The sequence below is a fragment of the Haliotis asinina genome, chromosome 1 (genome assembly GCF_037392515.1).
Source record: "Haliotis asinina isolate JCU_RB_2024 chromosome 1, JCU_Hal_asi_v2, whole genome shotgun sequence".
Taxonomy (NCBI): domain Eukaryota; kingdom Metazoa; phylum Mollusca; class Gastropoda; order Lepetellida; family Haliotidae; genus Haliotis; species Haliotis asinina.
The window spans coordinates 53,892,404-53,913,570 of NC_090280.1; the positions used below are offsets into that span (position 1 = coordinate 53,892,404).

General features: G+C 41.1%; 1 protein-coding gene across 1 annotated transcript; it reads left to right on the forward strand.

The window, feature by feature from the left end:
- Nucleotides 1-2,396: 2,396 nt before the first annotated feature.
- On the forward strand, nucleotides 2,397-15,540 carry LOC137280912 (beta-1,4-galactosyltransferase 4-like). Its single transcript, XM_067812099.1, has 8 exons — nucleotides 2,397-2,555; nucleotides 6,749-7,013; nucleotides 7,286-7,521; nucleotides 8,683-8,867; nucleotides 9,765-9,890; nucleotides 10,949-11,053; nucleotides 12,885-13,019; nucleotides 13,822-15,540. Exons 1-8 carry the CDS (start codon nucleotides 2,550-2,552, stop codon nucleotides 13,844-13,846), a joined length of 1,083 nt encoding a protein of 360 aa, XP_067668200.1. The 5' UTR covers nucleotides 2,397-2,549; the 3' UTR covers nucleotides 13,847-15,540.
- Nucleotides 15,541-21,167: the final 5,627 nt, after the last annotated feature.

A 21,167-nucleotide genomic window follows, 5' to 3' on the forward strand; every position in this document is an offset into this window, starting at 1 on the left:
GTCACAGAACAACATTCCCAGGGCCTAGATTTTCGAAGCTCTCTTAGCGCTAAGACAGTCGTAAGTCTATGTTAATGTATGACACTTACAACTCTCTTACCGGTAAGAGAGCTTCGAAAATCTAGACCCAGAGATTTATTCAATCGCTTAAAATTAGTGTCGTCTATGCGTCGTCGTTGTCAAGCCCCCGATGTTTTCATATTTCCATGAAACTGAGCAGATATTACCGTTAGTATGTATATACATGTACTTCAAAGCTTAAACACCATTGTTTCATGACAGCTGCCACTTTGGATTAAACAATAACAACAAAATCCTGAACATTTGCAGTTTTTTAAGTCACAAAATCACATGAAAACGTCAACGATGTTTTGTCAACAAAATGCATCCATTTTCAACTATTGGGCTGCAGAGTTCCAAACTGGGAGAGATGAGTATCTTTAAGTCTGAAAGTGTTCTCGGTCATCTTCAGACAGCAAATCGCATGAACACGGAATTTGTTAATAGCGTGTATATTCACCTTATGCGCGGATTACTGCCTTGACCTTCCTTATGCTCGTCGTGAGTCTCCGGATTCGCTCGAGAGGCAGCTGCTGCCACACCCGGCTAAAAGCTGCTTCCAAATATGCCAGAACTTGTACAGGCAGGATCAAATGCTTGCACCTGGCGTCCAAGAATGCCCCAGACAGGTTTCGGTGGGTTCAAATCCGAGCTCAACCATGCAAGCCATGGACCTTTGGTTACAGCGTTGTTGGAGAAACGCTGTCAGAAGTCGGGAACCATGTGGTGGGGTGTTGACATCCATAAATATAGGGCGGGCGGCTAAAGGGTGTTTATTTTTACAAAATATGGCACAAGAAAGGATCCAGGGTGACCCAGATATCGTGGTCGCCATTGTGAATTCCTCGAACAGTTACCAGTTTACAACCGTGGGAGAGACAACCTCAGACAATGACAGATCCACCACCGTAAGGAACCGATACTCTGATGTTCTTATGCTCATAGGCACGGTTCTTGGTCCTCCAGACTCGCTGTCAAATCCAATAACAAGTGTCTCTCATCCGACCGATGCACCGTCCTCCATGATGTCAATTTCCAATGACGTCGGGGTAAACACCATCCCAAATGAACTGTTTAAGACTGGACGCTTGATCACCCTTCTTGCCCTCATCCATTGTGCCTTTATGCTGTTTCTTACAGTCCTGTTGCACAGACGTCTGTTGAGGAGCCACTACACCACTTGTAGTGAAAGTTTGACGTCTCACAAGGCTGATAAATCCCCATCATCAGCTTGATAGGTCTTTCGGGGTTGACCTGGGCCCTTATTCTGGAAACGTTCGTAGCCCTAAGAATTCTTAACTTTGATCGTAATCTATGTGTTAAGAATGGGCTTAAGAAGTTCTTAGGGCTACGAACGTTTCGAGAATAGCTAGCCTGGCCTTACCCAGTCCTTAACCTTGATGGTTTGACGTTTTTTTCACAAGTCGACTTATGACGGCGTGGTGAATGTCAAGCTGACGCCCAGTGCGTTTTGACGATTGATTTAGCAAAACCTTTAAGAATATTCAAAGGTGAGACAGTTCAAATAATTGTCATCGTTACAATTCAAGATTCAGTAACTTAAAATATGTTAGGGGGTGCTTAATTATGTTCTTTGTGTATATAAACAACACACTTTGTTTATTGGTAGCTGATGAACAGGAAAAGGTATAACGCAACAGTGTGATTCGGGTTACAGAGACCAGTTTGTCCAGCCGTTGCACTGTGCGTTGATGTCCTAAATGAAATACAGGAATCGAGGCACCCTAACTAGCGAGTGGCTTTTGTCCAGAGGGGCTTTCGGTCGTGGGACATTTGCACCAAGGATTTCTTGGCCGGTACCCGACTGACACTCTGTATTGAGCATTACGTGTGAGACGTCAATGAAACACTACTGAGCGCTCTGTGTAAAGCTGCCTATACCATAAAGGCTATTCTGAGCGTTATCTGTGGAGCGACGCCAAGGATTGCTTATGAAGGGAATGCTACTGTAAGTGTTATGTTTGAAATGTGTAGTGAGCGTTGTGCAAAAAATGCTGGTCTGAGGTATATTATTATGTGCGTGTTATGTTGCCAGTGGTCATATGCGTTTTGCTTTAGCATATTCAGTTTGTACATGTGCTGGTGTTACACAATTGTTACGTTGTACCCGTTCGTTGTGTTTATCTCCATAGCCGAGTTTAACCACAGATACAATAAGCCGGACTCACCTTATCTGACAAGTTCGGAGGTCAAGCGACATAGACTTACACAGTCTTTTCCGAACATAAAACCGAGTTTTGATGTTATCGTTACTAATTAGCATATATGGTCATATTAGTATGCATCACTATTTTTTCATTCATATTTTTTCAAAGTTGATCAAACTTGAGAGAAGAGCAATGACTCTCTACTCCAAGGGAATTTGTGTGTCTTTTGTGTGGGGCGTTTCTGAATGCACACGCGGTGATCGAGGCCCAGTTCAACGTCACTACACCAAGCGTTAGGGTGGGTAACAGGCTGACTAAACTATGCAGGTAGGTCATTAATGGTGAAAATGTAAACTTTATTTATTACCACTTGTTGAAAAATGTTAGTTAACACCATAAGTGAATCATACCAACAACAGTCTTGATAAAATCGTACCCACAATATCTCTCTGCCCTCGGTCGGGCTACTTGTCGATTTGTCGAGTAATCAGACTAACCCTACCATACACCAGTTGGCATATCAACGTGTCTGTACACCCTTGTATGCGTTCATGTCTCTCTGCATCTATGTCGGTATGACGGCGTGCCTCTCTGTGTCTGTACATTTGTGTCTCCGTGTTTCTACCTGTCTGTATCTATGTACCTGTTTCTCTGTGTATTTGCCTCTCTATCTCTGTCTGTGTCTCATGGCCTTCGTGTCCCAGTCTGAGTGTTTCTATGTCTTTCTTTCATGTCATTCCCCTTTATCTGTGACTCTGTCCCGGACAGTTTTTTGTGCCTGGGTGTCTCTGGGTGTCATCTCTATGTCTTCAAGTCACTGTGTCTACATCATTTTATGTTTTTTCATCTGTGTGTTCGTCATCTCTGTGTCTTCGTTATCTCTGTGCCTACATCATCTTTGTGTGTTCGTCATCTCTGTGTCTACGTCATCTCTATGTCTTCGAGTCACTGTGGTCTACGTCATTTTATGTCTTTTTCATCTGTGTGTTCGTCATCTCTGTGTCCTCGTTATCTCTGTGTCTACATCACATCTATGTGTTAGTCATGTCTGTGTCTACGTCATCTCTATGTCTTCGGTATCTCTGTGTCTACATCATCTTCATGTGTTCGTCATCTCTGTGTCTACGTCACCACAGTGTTTTCGTCATCTCTGTGTCTTCGGCATCTCAGTGTCTACATCATCTCTATGCTTTCGTCATCAACGTGTCTATGTTTGTGTACATGGCCTAGATATTCGAAGCTCTCTTAGAGCTAAGACTGTCGTAAGTGTCATACATTAACGTTAACTTGCGACTACCTCCACTGGGCGGATAGCTGTTGCCAAGGCGACTCTTCAAAGTGGACAGTGCATGAATGCTCATATTACATTACTGAGACTTAGGATTTGAAAATACCCACGCTATCCAGATCAAGGTGTCTGTGGCCATTTGATAGATCTATTTGATTATAAAACAATTTGAACAGTGTTTACGTAATAAAACTACTCAAGACGTTTCGTACTGAACATAACGCTCAGAGTAGGATTGGACTTCACTTAATTTCGATTCGTTAGTTACAGGTAGTCAACGCTAGACCTATCCGATATCTCCAATGCCTCAATATACACACCCTTTATGCAAGGTGATATCGACGCTAAATAAACATCTCTGTGTTTGACTAACCTTTCCCAAAGTCATAAATCGTACTCAGCTCGCGTACGAGTCAAGTCAAGCGCCATTGTGTGAAGAAAACGGAATGTCCACTGAGTCAACGTTTACGTTTAATAAATTAATGATTGTGATAATGATGATAAAGATGACAATCAGATTCATAATGCGAAATTCAATACATAAAACGTAAAACCGGGTTTGTAAGTATAAAACGCCAGTGTATAGGAAAACGCGGTCCGGTGCGTAGTAAGCCAATTTCTTCTTGTAAGACCGACAGATTGCAAAGCTTTTTCATTCAAATAGTATTGCCCAACCTTCTTTTTGCAACAATCGTGTGTAAGCCTGGCCTGATTTTAATAGTTTCAGCTACGCCCCAGCCAGTCTTCATTATCCTCAGAAGCAATTTCTGTTTGTAAAGGGGGGAAATTATTACACAGAAATTATACAAATGGGCTTGCATAAACATTCGGAACTGATCTTTTACTTCATATGCTTTTCCCATTAGGCTGCACAATAATGATTTAATGTATCTCGGGCACATTTTTTCCGAAGGTGACGAGGGCGATAGGACCTTTTCTTAATTTTTGATACAAAAATTAAAACGAGGGAGGAACACATTTCAGAAATACAGCTTTAGAAGTTTGGCATGTGTTACTGAGTTGTAGATTCAGTCACTCTCGTTCTTATAGACACTCGTCCTTATAGTGGACATATGGATGATCGAGACGTGGCCAAGTCATTTTTTTTTTCAAATGGCAATGAAAATGACTACGCGCACAAATAAAGCGACGCGCCGATGTCCGAGAAACATTTCACCTTTTTTTAGCCTAAGGAGTATTGTAGAGGTATGTAGTTTGAAAGTAGGTGGATGTCATGAATGTATCAGTACATGAAACCATCGCATCCTGACATTAAACAGGTGCTCATGGTTAAATGTTTACTTCATAGTAAATACACAGAAGAATATATCTCTACTCGACGAAAACGTCAACATCTTTACCACAGTTAGGAAAGGGCCTTCGTGTGTTCCTTATAGATTTCCATTTGCCAAACGAAAATGATATATGTGTTAATGTATGACTAAAATGTGATGATGTGTGTGTCCATATATGCCATACATTTATTGTTTTTATATAGTGTTTCAAGCTTATAGTTTATTGCAATGTGATTGTGTGTGTTCTGGTTTAAACATATTTTATTCGTCACAAAAGGATTTGGTACAAGTTATACAACTTAGAACACTTCTCCGTAGTATTTACATAATATTATTTACATTCATTATACAAGACGGACAGACAAGAACAGAAAGATGAGAAAAATTGCATTAATTAAGAAAATCTTTTTGATTGACAAATATATGTTTGAACAATTTTAAATATGTTTTGATTGGCACGATCAGTCAGATCTGCATTGCCACGTAGCAGTAACTCAGAGTTTATAGTAACATTAGTAACACTGCGTAAAGTAGCCATCATCATGATCATAGTAGATCTCTGTTGACTATTGTTGACTATTGTTGACTATTGTTGACTATTGTTGACTATTTAGTTCACAGTCAAAAAGGTAATGATAAGAATTTTCACAAATATATCCACAAGAACATTTTGGATTATCTATTATACCACACTGAATAGATCATAATTCGGAATAGATGGTGTGTGTACCCATATGTGCCATAGATATATTGCGTTTTATCAATGTGTATAATTAACTGCAAGTAGAAATCAGCTGCAATAAAGCCTCCATGGCATCGATTCCATTTATTAAGATAGTCGTAAGTTAATAATGCATGGCACTTACGACTGTCTTTGCGCTAAGAGCGCTTAAAAAATCTAGGCCTTGGATAATAGTCATGTCAGGAATCAAACAGGTCTATCATAGTGTCCAACGATCGTGGTAAATAGATATATCAGTCCTTCATAGAGTCTTTAGACCCTGGTCATGAGTGACTTAATGTGGTTTTACGCCGCTTATAGAAATGTTCCACACACCACACACTGTACAACTGTGGGGAATCGAACCAGTGTCTTCAGCGTGACAAGCTGATGCTTTATCCACTAAGCTATCCCACAGCCCCTCCCCAGTCATAAAAAAGATCAGGAATAAAATAGGTGATTCATGCTGACACCATGGTCAGAAATATAACCAGTTCCTGAGATCGTGGTTACTTGAAATAAACAGTTCTTGAGAGGCATTTAGAAGTCGGTATTCTAATATACGACAAAATGTTATGGGTGTTTTCAAAACTTTTCTGGGCTATTCCACATGACGAAGGGGTAGGGAATAGCCCAGAAACGTGGTGAAAACAATAAAGAAGAAGTTGACATCCATAACATTTTGTCGTATATTAGAAATGTCAGTGGTAAAGTGGACGTATCTTTGAGTGGTTATAACGTGGGTGTATCGTAGAGTAATTTTACTGTCGTTAATAGATATGTTAGTTGTCAACAGATATGTCAGTTGTCAATATATATGCCAGCTGTCAATAAATACATCAATATTAGTGTCGACGTATCTTAGTGTGGTTATATTGTCGTCAATAAATATGTCAGTTGTCAATAGATGTGTCAGTTGTCAATAGATATGTCAGTAATAGTGTGGGTGTATCTAAGAGTGGTTTTACCGTCGTCAATAGATATGTTAGTTGTCAGAAGATACGTCAAAAAGATATGCCAGCTGTTAAAAGATACATGAATAACAGTGTGGACGTATCTTAGTGTGGTTATATCGTCATGAATAGATTTGTATGCTAGCGTGGATATAACGTCGTAAATAGATGTGTTTAAAGTATAGAAATCACCATCGGTGTCAATAGATAACTCAGTAATATATTTATTTCTTGGTTTTATGTTTTGCTTTTGTAATGTTCAGGTTCACAAAAAGATCATCTTCTGGATTAGATTTGGTAAAATTGGCCCTGTGCAAGCAAAACATCTGCTACTGATTTCCCTGTTGGTCCTCGTCATTTTCCTGATCGGTGATATCAACACGGTCCCGGTGAAGTTTCGACACCCGGGTCAGATCCTTGTCAAGTTGATGTCTTCTCCAGTGTTTGTTGATGAGGACCCCGACTTTACCCAGAAGGATGGAGATGTCAAGACTCCAGGACTATGTCCAAAGACATCACCGCTTCTTGGTAGTATCTTATAACACACTGTTTCTGCCATATCACTATAGATATTTCAGTGTCTGTGTCTGATAGTAGATGTCATTTGATGCTATGCGGAACAGCTAAAGAAACGCAATGAAACTTCATAAAACAAAACGTTCATGTTTATGTCTTCTATTAAAAAACATGATACAAAGCCAGTGACGCGTTACTTTTTCTGTAAAATATATATAAAATATATATAAAATGATTTGCGAGTGTTATGGTAAGTTCGCGTGACGGTACGTTCGTGTTTGCAGTTGGTGTGACTCAAGTGGATGAAAGCCCTACCGATCTGCTTCATCTCAGTCAGGCATTCTCCTCATCTTTCCGCCCAGGGGGACACTACAAGCCACCAGATTGCCTGTCCCGAACGAAGACTGCTGTCATTGTGGCTTACAGGAACAGGCAGCGCCACCTGGTGATTCTCCTCAACCACCTCATTCCCTTCCTAGTCCGGCAGCAGGCAGAGTTCGCCATCTTTGTTGTTGAACCGGTGAGACAACAGCACGTCGCTAATTCGTTTTATCAAGTTTTAAGTTATGTGTATCATCCTCCATGTTTATCCAATGTGGGATGCAGATAATCTTACATTTAGCGACAATGGGGACGTTGACGTGAATTCACTTGAGTACGAGCGCACTAATATACTGAAGAAATTCAGTTCTCTCAACCCCCATTAATATTATGATAAGGTACACTTTTAAATCCCAGGGCCTACCAGCACTACTACTGGCTTAGGCTTATGTTGGAGAATGGGAGTTACAATCATTGTAGCGCTAAGATCGCTTTGTGCAAGTGCGCCCTGAACTGTATCAATTGAAATATGTGGACTTTTGGATCTGAGTGTTTTAACGTCATAATAGTTCAGGGCACAAGTGTATTTCACTATACCGTGGAAGCTTTCTAAACCGGCACTCATCGGGACTGAAGAAATCATCCAGTTTAGACAACGTGCCTGATTGTAGAGCTGATGATAAATGTTCAAGCCACAGACAGGACTAGGACTTTAAGCTGGTGTTGACACCTTGCCGGATTGGACAGTGTGCCGGTTTCGACAGCATCCACTATACATGACAGCTGTTCTGTAGCAAAGCATCTTAGAAATTGAGAAACATTGTCTTCCTCTCTAATGTCACTGTGTGGACTCATGAAGATCCGGGTTAAAATGTGATATTCAGCAACCCATAGTACTGGTAAAAGCTGGCTATCGGGATCGACATGGGGCGATTTATTCTAGTGGTTAAAGCGTTCATGCAGGTTCCATTCCTATTGTGGGTAGAGTGTCGAGCCTCCTTGTCATCCCCTTCATGATAATATCGCTAAAAGCCATGCTCACGCACTCACTAAAATGCAATTTCAATGTCGTACAGTTGTCACGTTCTGCTATATAAATACCATTTATGGTGTGTGAAGCGTTTCTAGCCATTCGGACAACCCCCCAAACAATTCACCAGCCCGGACTTTGAATGTTGACACGCTTCTGATACGATGAACATGTTTATCACTGTCCCGATTGGAGTTTTACCACCCACAGGCTAGCGGGTCAGTGCTATTTCGCACACTGACCATGTACAGTATTCAGGTTTAGTTGTACATGGATATTACACACCAAAGACATCTACCAGAGACATGTATACATACTACTCTGTTGTAGGTGCCCAACGTTACGTTTAACAGAGCCCTTCTGATGAACATCGGCTTTTTGGAAGCTCTCAAGACGAACAACTTCACCTGCTTTGTTTTCCACGATGTAGATCTTATGCCGGTGACGGATCATAACCTCTACCGATGTGGTGCCACGCCCAGGCACATGGCTGTGTCCAACAGCAAATATGACAAGTAGGTCACCAATGTAGCGTTGCCTAGATATGTGGCAAGTAGGTCACCGATGTAATGTTCCATAGATATGACAAGTAGGTCACCGATGTAACGTTGCCTAGATATGTGGCAAGTAGGTCACCAATGTAACGTTCCATAGATATGACAAGTAGGTCACCAATGTAACGTTGCCTAGATATGTGGCAAGTAGGTCACCAATGTAACGTTCCATAGATATGACAAGTAGGTCACCAGTGTAACGTTGCCTAGATATGTGGCAAGTACTTCACCAATGTAACGTTGCCTAGATATGTGGCAAGTAGGTCACCAATGTAATGTTGCCTAGATATGTGGTGCCACGCCCAGACTGTGTCCAACAGCAAATATGACAAGTAGGTCACCAATACAACATTTATAACGTTATTTGAAATAACCGTAGAAAGGGCATAAATACTTTAAATAAATAAACAATAATAAAAAATGTAAACACTTCATAAATTGGTAAATGTTCACACCAAAGACTGATACTGTTGGAACACTCTTGACATAAAGAGAAGGTTATCTTCCCTGTTCTCATGCTGTCTTTGGGAGCTTTAGTGTCACTTTCAATCTTCATTAATAGATCTAAATATGAAACATACAAGAAGAACCTTTATTTCTTCTTTCTTCTAAATCTTTGGAGGTGAACTGTCTATAAGACAATTATTGAACAATATCAGATCAACGATATACCTGGAGCTTTAGTTAAATGTCTGACCTAATCATATTATTTCGACTGGAGTGGAATTCCGACTGAACTGCATTCAGAAACGGACCAGTTAGATCGGCGGCACAGTTTGTGACAGTCTTCTCCTTGCCTATCTGTCCTAGCCGTAAACGTTGAAGACTACAGTGGTGCTGTCATACGCCATCTTTCAGTGGCGGCGGCTTCCATGCTTATGCTGGTGGTGTCATGGCGCTGTCGAAGGATACTTACTTGGACATCAATGGACACTCAAACCTGTACTTCGGCTGGGGTGGAGAAGACGACGACTTGTTGTGCAGGTATATATCACTCATATAATACTCACATAAATAATACGCACACCCAGTCGAACATACAGTACACACAAACACTAGTCGAACATATAGTACACACAAAACCCAGTCGAACTTATAGTACACATACAGAAACCAACGACGCATACTACACACATATAACTACAACACACGGAATTCATCTACACGTCTGGTATGTAGAAACATTGTATCATCAACTGCATGTAGGTTAAATCGAGCCAGTCTGTCATTCGTAAAGCCAGTCACACACCTACAATGTAGTACTCACAGAAACCAACGACGCATACTACACACATATAACTACAACACACGAAATTCATCTACACGTCTGGTATGTAGAGACATTGTATCATCAACTAGGACAAATCGAGCCAATCTGTCATAGTTGGAAAAAGTGAGTGAGTGAGTTTAGTTGTACGCCGCTTTTAGCAATATTCCAGCAATATCACAGCGGGGGACACCAGAAATAAGCTTCACATACATTGCACCCACGTGGGGATATCCAACTCGAGTCTTCGGCGTGACGAGCGAACGATTTAACCACTAGGCTACCCCTCTGCCCCATATATACAGAAGAACGCTGCATTGTTCTACATGTCTGAAGTTCAATTTATTTGTTTGATTTTGACGCCGCAGCAATAGCCAATCTAGACTGGGGCGATCTGTAAATAATCAAGTTTGGACTGTCCAGTGATCAACAGCATGCGCAACTGGGATATGTTCACATGTGTCAAGCAAGTCAGCGAGCCTGACCACCCGATTCCGTCAGTCACCTCTTAGGACAAGAAGGGGACACTGAAGAACATTTCCAATCCGGACCTTCACCTGTGGCTGAAGTGAAAGTTTTTGAACAGAATTTAGAAGTCTTACACATATGTGAGCAAACGACGTGTTTCTCAAAATGAAGAAGGTTACATGCATATACCTATTATAGCTGGAGTTGTTTAGAAAGCAATGTTGGTGACCCACCTAATCAGCCATCCATGCAATTGTCAGCCTCGTTGTTTCCTTCCTAAACTTCTCAAGACACCTTTTTGTTCCAGACTAGCTTACAAAGGCTACAAGATATCCCGTTACCCGAGGAAGATAGGGAGATACAAGGCTGTATACCACGATGAGGACAGAGGGAACAGTGTCAGCAATACTAGGTACTTGATACTGTAGGGGAGACAATGTCAACAGTACCAGGTACTACATACTGTAAGGAAACAATGTCACCAATATCAGGTACTATATACTGTAGGGAAACAATGTCACCAAAATCAGGTACTATATACTGTAGGGAAACAATGTCAGCAATATCAGGTACTATATACTGTAGGGAAGCAGAGTCAGCAATATCAGGTACTATATACTGTAGGGAAACAATGTCACCAATATCAGGTACTATATACTGTAAGGAAACAATGTCACCAATATCAGGTACTATATAATGTAAGGAAACAGAGTCAGCAATGTCACGTACTATATTCTGTAAGGAAACAATGTCACTAATATCAGGTACTACCTACTGTAGGGCAACAATGTCAGCAATACCAGGTACTATATACTGTAAGGAAACAATGTCAGCAATATCAGGTACTATATACTGTAAGGAAACAATGTCAGTAATATCAGGTACTATATACTGTAAGGAAACAATGTCAGCAATATCAGGTACTATATACTGTAGGGAAACACAGTCAGCAATATCACGTACTGTATACTGTAGGGAAACAATGTAAGCAATATCAGGTCCTATATCCTGTAGGGCACAGAGTCAGCAATACCAGGTACTATATACTGTAGGGAAACAATGTCAGCAAGAGCAATGACTAGAGCCCTGTAGTAGGCAACGTCAAAGGTCACATGCAACCAAAAAATCAAACATAATTAAAATCCAATTATCAATTAGTTATGACATATAATATACATTTCTGCTTGTAAAAAATCAAACAAAAGTAAAAGCGTACAAACGCGGTTCAAAAGTGCGATATTTTGTACTTGGGCTTACTTCCCTCGAAACGAAGCCTTCGGGAGACCGAACCCAGTCATAGCGGGTGAGTGTGCACTCAAGTGAAACGACGGCTTTAGATTGGCTGGCTCATTTCCTGATACGCTGAGGGCTTATTTTGTGTACAGACAGATGATCTGTTTGATGAGCATTTTGGAAGTATGGCAAGTCACAAGAAAGTAAGATTCTATATGGATAACAACTTCTTTTACTCTACTTGATGCGTCGTTTAAGTATCGATTCATATATCGTTGTCAAACAAAATCATATCAGGGATAATCTACAACAGGGATAGGTCACTCGCTTGCTTTCTTTACCATTTGTACTAATTAACGTGTGCCTCGTCATGCTTCAGCGCACACAGTGACTTGGCTCGTTCCCAGCGCAACTTCAGCTGGGTTTAACAGAGCTTCAGCCAGTTTACTGTATCAGTCTGAATTTTACAATGAGTGAATGAATGAATTATAGTAAGAATTAAGAGCAAGAATTGTACGTGAATGAATGAAAGAAATAAAGAAAAAGAATAAAAAAAAGAAGTACATATGTGAATAAATGAAAGAATATATATAATACACCGCGGTCTTCCCTCCCAAAACACTTGTTAACACTGAACAAACTTCAGATTTAATTTCAGACCTGTTAACACTGACCATACCCTAGCTATACCCTAGGCAGATAATTAAGGTATGCACAGACGCAGTCACAATTTAGTCCCTATTTCAGCTGCACTGAAACAATAGTTTCTGAGGCCGCAGACCATGTGCAGAAAACCAGATGAGCTGCTCGGTTTGCTCCCACTGTGTCAACATTTGGAAATGAGCAGTGTAAAAACAACAGGGGAAATAAATGGGTATAGTCTGTATCAGATTAATGGGCAATGGTATATAGTATAGTCTAATTTAAATGTTGATCCATAATGACCCATAATGCTTCCACCGCTTCACCCGAATTTGTTCATTCGTTGATTATCCCCCCTTGCCCTGCAGGTTCCAGTTGCTGTGGACGGCCGAGGAACGCATGCAGTCAGAAGGTTTGAGCTCCCTGTCGTATAGAAACCTGAAACAGGAGGCCAGGCAGTTCTATACGTGGATTTATGTTGACATAAATGAGAAATATTACAGGTAAAGGGCTAAATTTGAAAGCAATATATATAATTATATAACTGTTAACAGGGGTGGATACAGATGTTGGAGACGGGTGGTGTGTGTGTGTATGCGTGTGTGTGTGTGTGTGTGTGTGTGTGTGTGTGTGTGTGTGTGTTGGTACGAAACAATTGCATTAAATGTTCGGTTTTGACAAAAGAAAGCATTGTCGTTGGTCGTTGTGTGCAACAAAGTGATCCACGTGTATAGAAACTGGCCCAACTGGAAACTGCTTTACACGACGAATGACATAGACTGCCTCTTCAGAGGAGGAGGCTGACAGAGAGTATGAGGAGGAGACTTGTGACTGTCATACAGTCACACGGAGATTGCACCTAGTACTGACACTGACTCGTGTAAAATGGCATTTCAAATGTTCACATTCATCAATAAATTCCGCAGGGCCAAACTTCTACTGACATGGCGGTGTAAAAAAATCGATCTGTGTTTTCTTGTTAAACCTGAGCTATTATCAACACAAAATCAGCATGGATTCCAATCATTTTGTCGTTTCTTATGAGTCAAAAAGTCATGCGTGACAGAAAAACTCACGTTTTCCATCGTGGTCACCTCGAGAAGGTGTATGTATATGTTGAAAATCTAGGAGGTGCTTAATAAAGTTCTTTTTGTATATCTATTGATATCTGGTCAGACATGAACAAAATGACCTTCACTGACCCCATGTCAGTCCCTATACAGTAAATAAAGGTTAGGAGTGACAACAGGTGTAGGCGTGACATAATTTTGAAATTCTATAATATTGGATGTTGTTGTTTTTCAGCCAAAACATAGCTTTCTTTACATAGAAAAGTCGAATATCATCTCCCGAGCAACAGTGTATAATAAGAGACACACAGAATACGATATGCGACCAGATAGTGTCACGCCGAGAAATGAAGACTACGGCCGTGTCACACTGAGAAGTGAAGGATACGATGTGACCAGATAGTGTCACGCCGAGAAATGAAGGCTACGGCACGAACAGTGTCACACTGAGAAGTGAAGGATACGATGTGACCAGCGTCACACCGAAAGGTGAAGAATACGATGTGAACAGTGTCACACTGAGAAGTGAAGGATATGATGTGAACAGTGTCACACCGGGAAGTGAAGGAAAAGATGTGAACAGTGTCACACCGAAAGGTGAAGAATACGATGTGAACAGTGTCACACCGAGAAGTGAAGGATACGATGATGACAGTGTTACATTGAGAAGTGAAGGATACGATGATGACAGTGTCACACTGAGAAGTGAAGGATACGATGTGAACAGTGTCACACCGAGAGGTGAAGGATACGATGTGAACAGTGTCACACCGAAAGGTGAAGAATACGATTTGAACAGCGGCACACTGAGAATGATGATAGTGTTACAGTGAGAAGTGAAGGATACAATGAGAACGTACACAAGGGAAGGCTACTGTGGGAACAAACAGTGTCACACTGACGAGGTGACCACAGTGTTGAAAGTGACAGGTGTTAGATGATCAATATTTTTATATGATCCAAAGTGCATAAATTATTAAACGTCATAACTGTGAATATTTGTTCCACACAGATCACAGTCAATATTCCATCATTTTAATTTCTGAAAATGTCTTTGGGAAATAATGACACGCACAATTACAGGCAACAACCTAGCGGTATTTCACTTTTTACGTCACGTCGAAAATGAACAGAACATCATTTGAATTAATACGGTAGTTGTAATTCTGACTATACATGGTACAGCTTATAGATATATAAATTTGCAGTCTTGTAGATTTCAGTTCCAGTAGGTTTTGTTAGGGAATACAGAATCTCTGGTTATCATTTTGGGTCCACGAAAATGACTTTTCTTCGGGTGCTGTTTGTTAAATACTGCACTAAATTTTTCAGCTACATGATATTGATCTATAAATAATAGAGTAGGGGCCAGACAATCCATCCACTGCATCGATCTACACAGTATGGATACGGTGTCATGCATCAACCAAGTCAGAGAGCCTGGCCACCCGATCACGTTAACTGACCCTCGTGACAAATATTCAAACAGTTGAAACATAGATTTAAACAACTAACAACGGGCAGGCGGCAGGAATATTGTCCTATACCGAGTGATCTATAGTTCTTCAGTGTGTACATCTGATGTTGATTCATACTTATTTGTATGTAATAAGGTACAGCTGAAGATCCGGGATAGAATTGATCTTCAGTGACCCATGGTTGTCGTGAGAGGCGACTAACGGGATCAGGTGCTCGCTGACTTGATTGACACATGTCGTCTTAACCCAGCTTCGTAGATCGATGCTTCAGTTGTTAATCATTGTATTGTCTGGTCCAGACTCGATTATTCACAGACCGCCGCTAAGTAGCTAGAATATTGCTGAGTGCGGCGTAAAACTGAACCCACTCACTCTAATGTAGGTTGTTGCTGTTGTTACCTTTTGGTAAGTTAACGCTGTATTTATGAAGGCATCGTTATTTTTGTGCACAATAAATAAAATGCATTCAGCCGCAATCTGAAAACTACTGTTATTATACTATAAATTTGTACAGCGCCAATATCCAGTCAAGCTCCCCAAAGGCGTTTTGTTTTTCCCTCGATCACTGGATGTCAGTCTCAGCAGCGCGTCACGTTATCAATCTCAACTCCCTGGGAATCATACAACTTTGGGGACGAATACGGCGGATGTACCCGAGAATGTCTACTCCCTTTATCTTTTTAACCATCCCTGACGTTGTGTCCATGAGAGAAAGTTCAAGTGCCAGGGATCAAGTCTAGTTTGTCTTGACCATAGCAGTTTGGTATAAGTCTGAACTGTTCAAAAGGCTACCTTGATCGTACACTGGCGCCTTTTGGTCGTAAATGAAATAAAAAGCCTGCAAAGCATCCGGGCTTGTAACTTCAAAATGTTAAGAGGCCAAAATGGACCCGAAGAAAATAACTCTGCAGAAAAAGAGTTACAATGGAAGATTCAATGAACCCGAGACATGTATATACTCCGCGCATCGATAGGTGTCGCTGTTTCATTGGTAATGTATGTTTTAGTGATGATATACAGAGCACCATGGCAATAATGCCTTTAGTTACAGTGTCACCCTGGAAAGAATGCCATATCTTTGTCATAACGTAATACCAAGGTCATGATGCCAAACTGGATATAATGCATAAGAGTGAAGATTTTTATGGATATCAACTTCTTTATATGAGAGCACAACGTTTCGGAGTTAATGCTTACTCCTTCATCAGGTGATTGAGAATGGGGTACAGAGCTATGTTTATATGTGCAGGTAAAACACCAGAATGAAGGAACATTCACATCGAATTGAATGTCCTGGGTTCTTGAGAATGTGTTCAGAGATGGCCGATTTCTGGTCGAGTTTGGCTGACGGAGGTCTGGTGTTCCTTCATTCTGGTGTTGATTGGTCTCAGCGTTTCATCACCCATCGGAGTAACCATACCCTACCTTGGCCCCATCAGTCATCAAATATCACGCCTCATCAAGACCAAAACCAGCATCGATGTCACCTTCTCCAGTGGCAAGACCATCAAGACCTACCTGAAAGCCAACGGTAAAGGACCCAGCTGTGAACACCCTAACCTGAGAGGATGCATCTACCAGATCCCTTGCAACTGTTTCGACCTATACATTGGTGAAACGCTGAGACCAATCAACACCAGAATGAAGGAACACCAGACCTCCGTCAGCCAAACTCGACCAGAAATCGGCCATCTCTGAACACATTCTCAAGAACCCAGGACATTCAATTCGATGGGAGGACACTAGGATACTATCTACCAACAACAACAACTGGCGCCAAAGGAAACTGCAAGAGGCCATCGAGATCCGGAGACTGAAACCAGCAATCAACCGTGACCAAGGAGTGTACCTGGGACTTATCCTTATCCCCCATCATGTACATCGTCCTTATCCCCTATCTGTGTTATGTAAACATATCCTATCATCTGTAATGTATTACCAATGGCTTCCATCATTGTTATCATAACTGTCGGCTTCCTGTCAGTGCTTGTTTATACTGGCTTCCAGCTTTCGTTAATTCATTCCACTTGTTACTTTGTTACTGTTTTACCTGCACATATAAATATAGCTCTGTACCCCATTCTCAATCACCTGATGAAGGAGTAAGCATTAACTCCGAAACGTTGTGCTCTCATATAAAGAAGTTGATATCCATAAAAATCTTCTTATGTATTTCACTTCTAAATGCACTTCAAAGACTGGATATAATGCCATTTGTCATTGATTTTGGGTTGTTGTTTTTTACTGTTTTTACCCAAAAAAGTCATTTCCCCATGATTACAATGCCAATGACACTAGCTGCCTGAAATATACATACCATAATTGTTTAATTGACATGATCCAAATTAACTCACCAAACGCATTAATGATTCAAGTACATGTAATCTTGTAATCCCTGATGGGATAAGGCATGTGACAGTACACTTCCTGCCATATACAACTGGAAGTCACCTGCAGATGTTGGAATGATCCAGTCACTCAAAGGTCGTAACAGGAGACATTAACTCAATCCCCTTGTTGATTGCATAGGGCCTCTAACTGTCCATCCTCGATAACTCCATGGTATACGTTCCGATAAGTCTCACTACTGTGGAAATTCATCGGAACGTATATCAGGCCAGCGAGGGTGAGGTGTCGGGATCGAGCCCACCGGTGCCAGGGTGTAAAAACCTTGGAGTCATCTTTGTGTGCAGACTCCTGTGTTGTCAGAACCCCTCGTGTACAGTATACTTATGCACTTAAAAGAACCCACGAATCCGTTGGTATATGAACAGATAGTGGCCACACGAGTACGTGCAAACACCTAGTTGCGGGTACAGCAACGTGCATTGAACTTGAATAAAGTACTGTGACTATGTGTCCCTGCCCACCCAGCTGTGAATGGGTAGGACTATTAGGACGAGAGAGCCTCAGTAAAGTGGCAGCACAAGTTGTATACTCCTCAGGGAGTTGAGATTGAAATACGATGTGCTGTTGGGATTGACATCCAGTGATCGAGGGAAAACACCAGGGCCTTGAGCATGCACTAGTGCGTGGATGTGTGCGCTATATAAGTATCATATCATATCATATCATATCATATCGAGGATGCTCACCGCCCTTCCTGGCTATAATAATGCCACCCTGTATTTTCGGAGCTCTCTTGGCGCTAAGACAGTCGTAAGTGCCATACATTAACATACGACTATCTTTGCGCTAAGAGAGCTTCGAAAATCTATAATGCCATATTTTCTCCTGGACAAACGGTGGCATATGACCAGGGTATAGTGTATGTCAACGTAGTCCTTACAGCTGGCGATCGTTAATGTTCAGTTAGTAATTGTCAAGTCTAAATGTAACGCTCCGTTTGAAAAATAGGTTTTATGATATGATGAATTTACACACATATATGGAACATATTATCGAAATATTTTACCAAACCGTCAGGCTGGCTTGCCGTAAATTTAGACCGACCATCAGAAATCTATCCTGTCTCGGGTGGTCGCAACCTGTACCTCGGTCATACAGACCTAAAATACACATATCCAAGAAAGCCCACTCCAGTCGAGAAAATATTTTAAGTCCAGATTTCCCAAACTTTCAGAAAATAAAGAAAGTCTCAGGACTCCTTTTCATTATATTTATATATGAGAAACATTTTGACTGTGAAATATGTTCATTTCAGAGATTAGTTGTTCATCTTGTCCACCATATACCTAGACTACTTCGCACTATACAAAGGCATGCCTTGGCTGGAATACGAGTTCATTCATATATGAACTAGTTGTTCGTCAAGACCGTCGAACGGACCTTATTTGATACACTCAAAGTGACTGCTCTTCAATACGCCGGTGGAAAGGCGATATCCCTGTGCGGAATGCGCTGTTGCCAGGTGCAGTTGTCAGCTTCGCAGGAATCCTGATAACGACTAGAAAGGTCGTTAGGTGAGTGGGTGGATTTTATTGAATGACGCCCGTAGTTTGCGTCAAAGACGAGGCGACTTAAGCGTAAAGTGATTTGTCCGGGAGGATTTTGTCGTGAATTCGACTCTAGCTCTGTTGTAGACTATCCCTGCTCTAACAACACTCACGGATAAAGTGACACACCTTACCTCAAGACCTATCTTATCTTATCTTATAAGCGTCACAAGGTCAGATTATTTTCAGACTTTCAGAAATCGCACCGAGGAATTTCATAAATCAAAACGTAAACCAAATAAAGTGAAATTAAAATTGCGAACCTTCACAATTTTTCACCTTGCCAACTGAACATTTACTCAACTTAAGATAACAATTCTTTAACGATCTTCATTCAGTGCACAGTGAACATTTAAATGTCAGACTTTTATTCAACTTAAGATAAAGATTTCTTAAGAAACGATTATAGATTCAAATTGTTATTATTGCTTCGTATTACAAGGGAGTAAGCGAAGTAGCTGAACAGAAACACTAATGCACGTCCGCAGTTAGCCCTAACTTAGACCAACCAAACTTGTTCTCGGGGTTTCATTTCATGTGCAAATAAAACTATTTGAGATCACGACCGTTTGTTAAACGACCTTTACCCTGCGATTTTTCCATGGGTGTGGCTAAAATTAACAGAATAATGTTCTGGGTGCAAATGACATACCGACAGATTTAGCCTTAATCGTGGTGAGGCGATGGCTGTGACATTCACCCAGAAGTCTACTTATAGCAAAATACAGGGAAATGATAAACAAACACACACACAAACAAACAAGCGCACACGCACGCGCACACACACCAAACAAGAACAATAAAAACAAACAAAACAACAAAAAAAACCGAAAAAAACATAAACCTTCAATTTACCTCTGGCTGGCTACAGGATATTTGGAACGTCACCGCCAATTAAACCTTTTGTGACTCTTTCGGCATTTACTACTAAGCAGTCGATTTATAGTATTCCCAGAAATTATTGAGAATCATGTTGCGTCATGTAACTCATTACGTTTATTAACTTCTGGCGTTTTACTTACATAAACATGTTAAAACATCATCCTTTTACAGTCTCAGTCTTGTTTTAGTGCTTTGTTAGACCTCCTCGCTCAGCCATGCATGCCTGAATACGCCTAGGCACACTACCCATCAAAGTTTGTAGGTAATCGTGTGACAGGGTATCCCAATATTGGACCACCTCGGCCTTCATATCTTCATATTTCTCAGTCCCTTTTGGTTTATTCTGTCCTTCATGACTCCCCATACATTCTCAATTGGGTTTAGGTCTGGGCTGTAACTGGGCCAGTCTAAAACTTGAACATTTTCGCCCGACAACCACTGTTTTGTGTAGCGCGCAGTGTGTTTTGGGTCATTATCATGCTGAAAAATCCAATCATCTTCATACAATGTTTGTGCTGTCGGAAGAAGGTGACCATTTAGAATGTCAACGTATCTTTCTTTTGTCAAGTTTCCCGTGAAAACACACAATGGCGTCACTCCGCGAGCCGACATGCCACTCCACATGTGAAACTTCGGGCTATGTTTTGGTCGCTGGTAGATAGGTTTGACAGTATCTTTGGTCCAATTTTTCACACAATTAGGGAAAAGCCAAACAGAACTTTCATCCGAAAAGAAAACATTATCCCAATCTTGATTTTCATGAGCCCGACACCAGTTTAAACGTTTTTCCTTTTGTGCATCTTTCATCAACGGCGAGGGAATTCCACGTTTTTTCACCCAATTAAGTCTCTGTAATTCCTGCCTAACTGTTTCATTGCATACCTGAGGACTTCCTCTGCTAATCATTTCATTTTTGATGTTCTCAACACTTTTCCATTTGTCCCTACTCACAATCTGCCCAAGTCTTCGGCGATCCACAACACTGAATTTCCTAGGCCGACCTGCCCCTGCTTTGTGCTCTATCCCGGTTCCTGTTTGAATATTCTTCAAAGTTCTGTATACTGTAGACAGAGGAATACCATGTCTACAAGCTAACACTTTAGCATCAGCCTCACCCCTTTCAAAATCATCTAGAATGAGCTTTCTTTACTCTCTTGCTGTAAATTCTGCCATGTCAACACAGGAAGCCGTCTGCTCAGACAAGGGAGATAACTCTTGGCGTAATGAGCTGCCTTCTAAGCCTTCAAGAGTTGTCTCCCTTATTT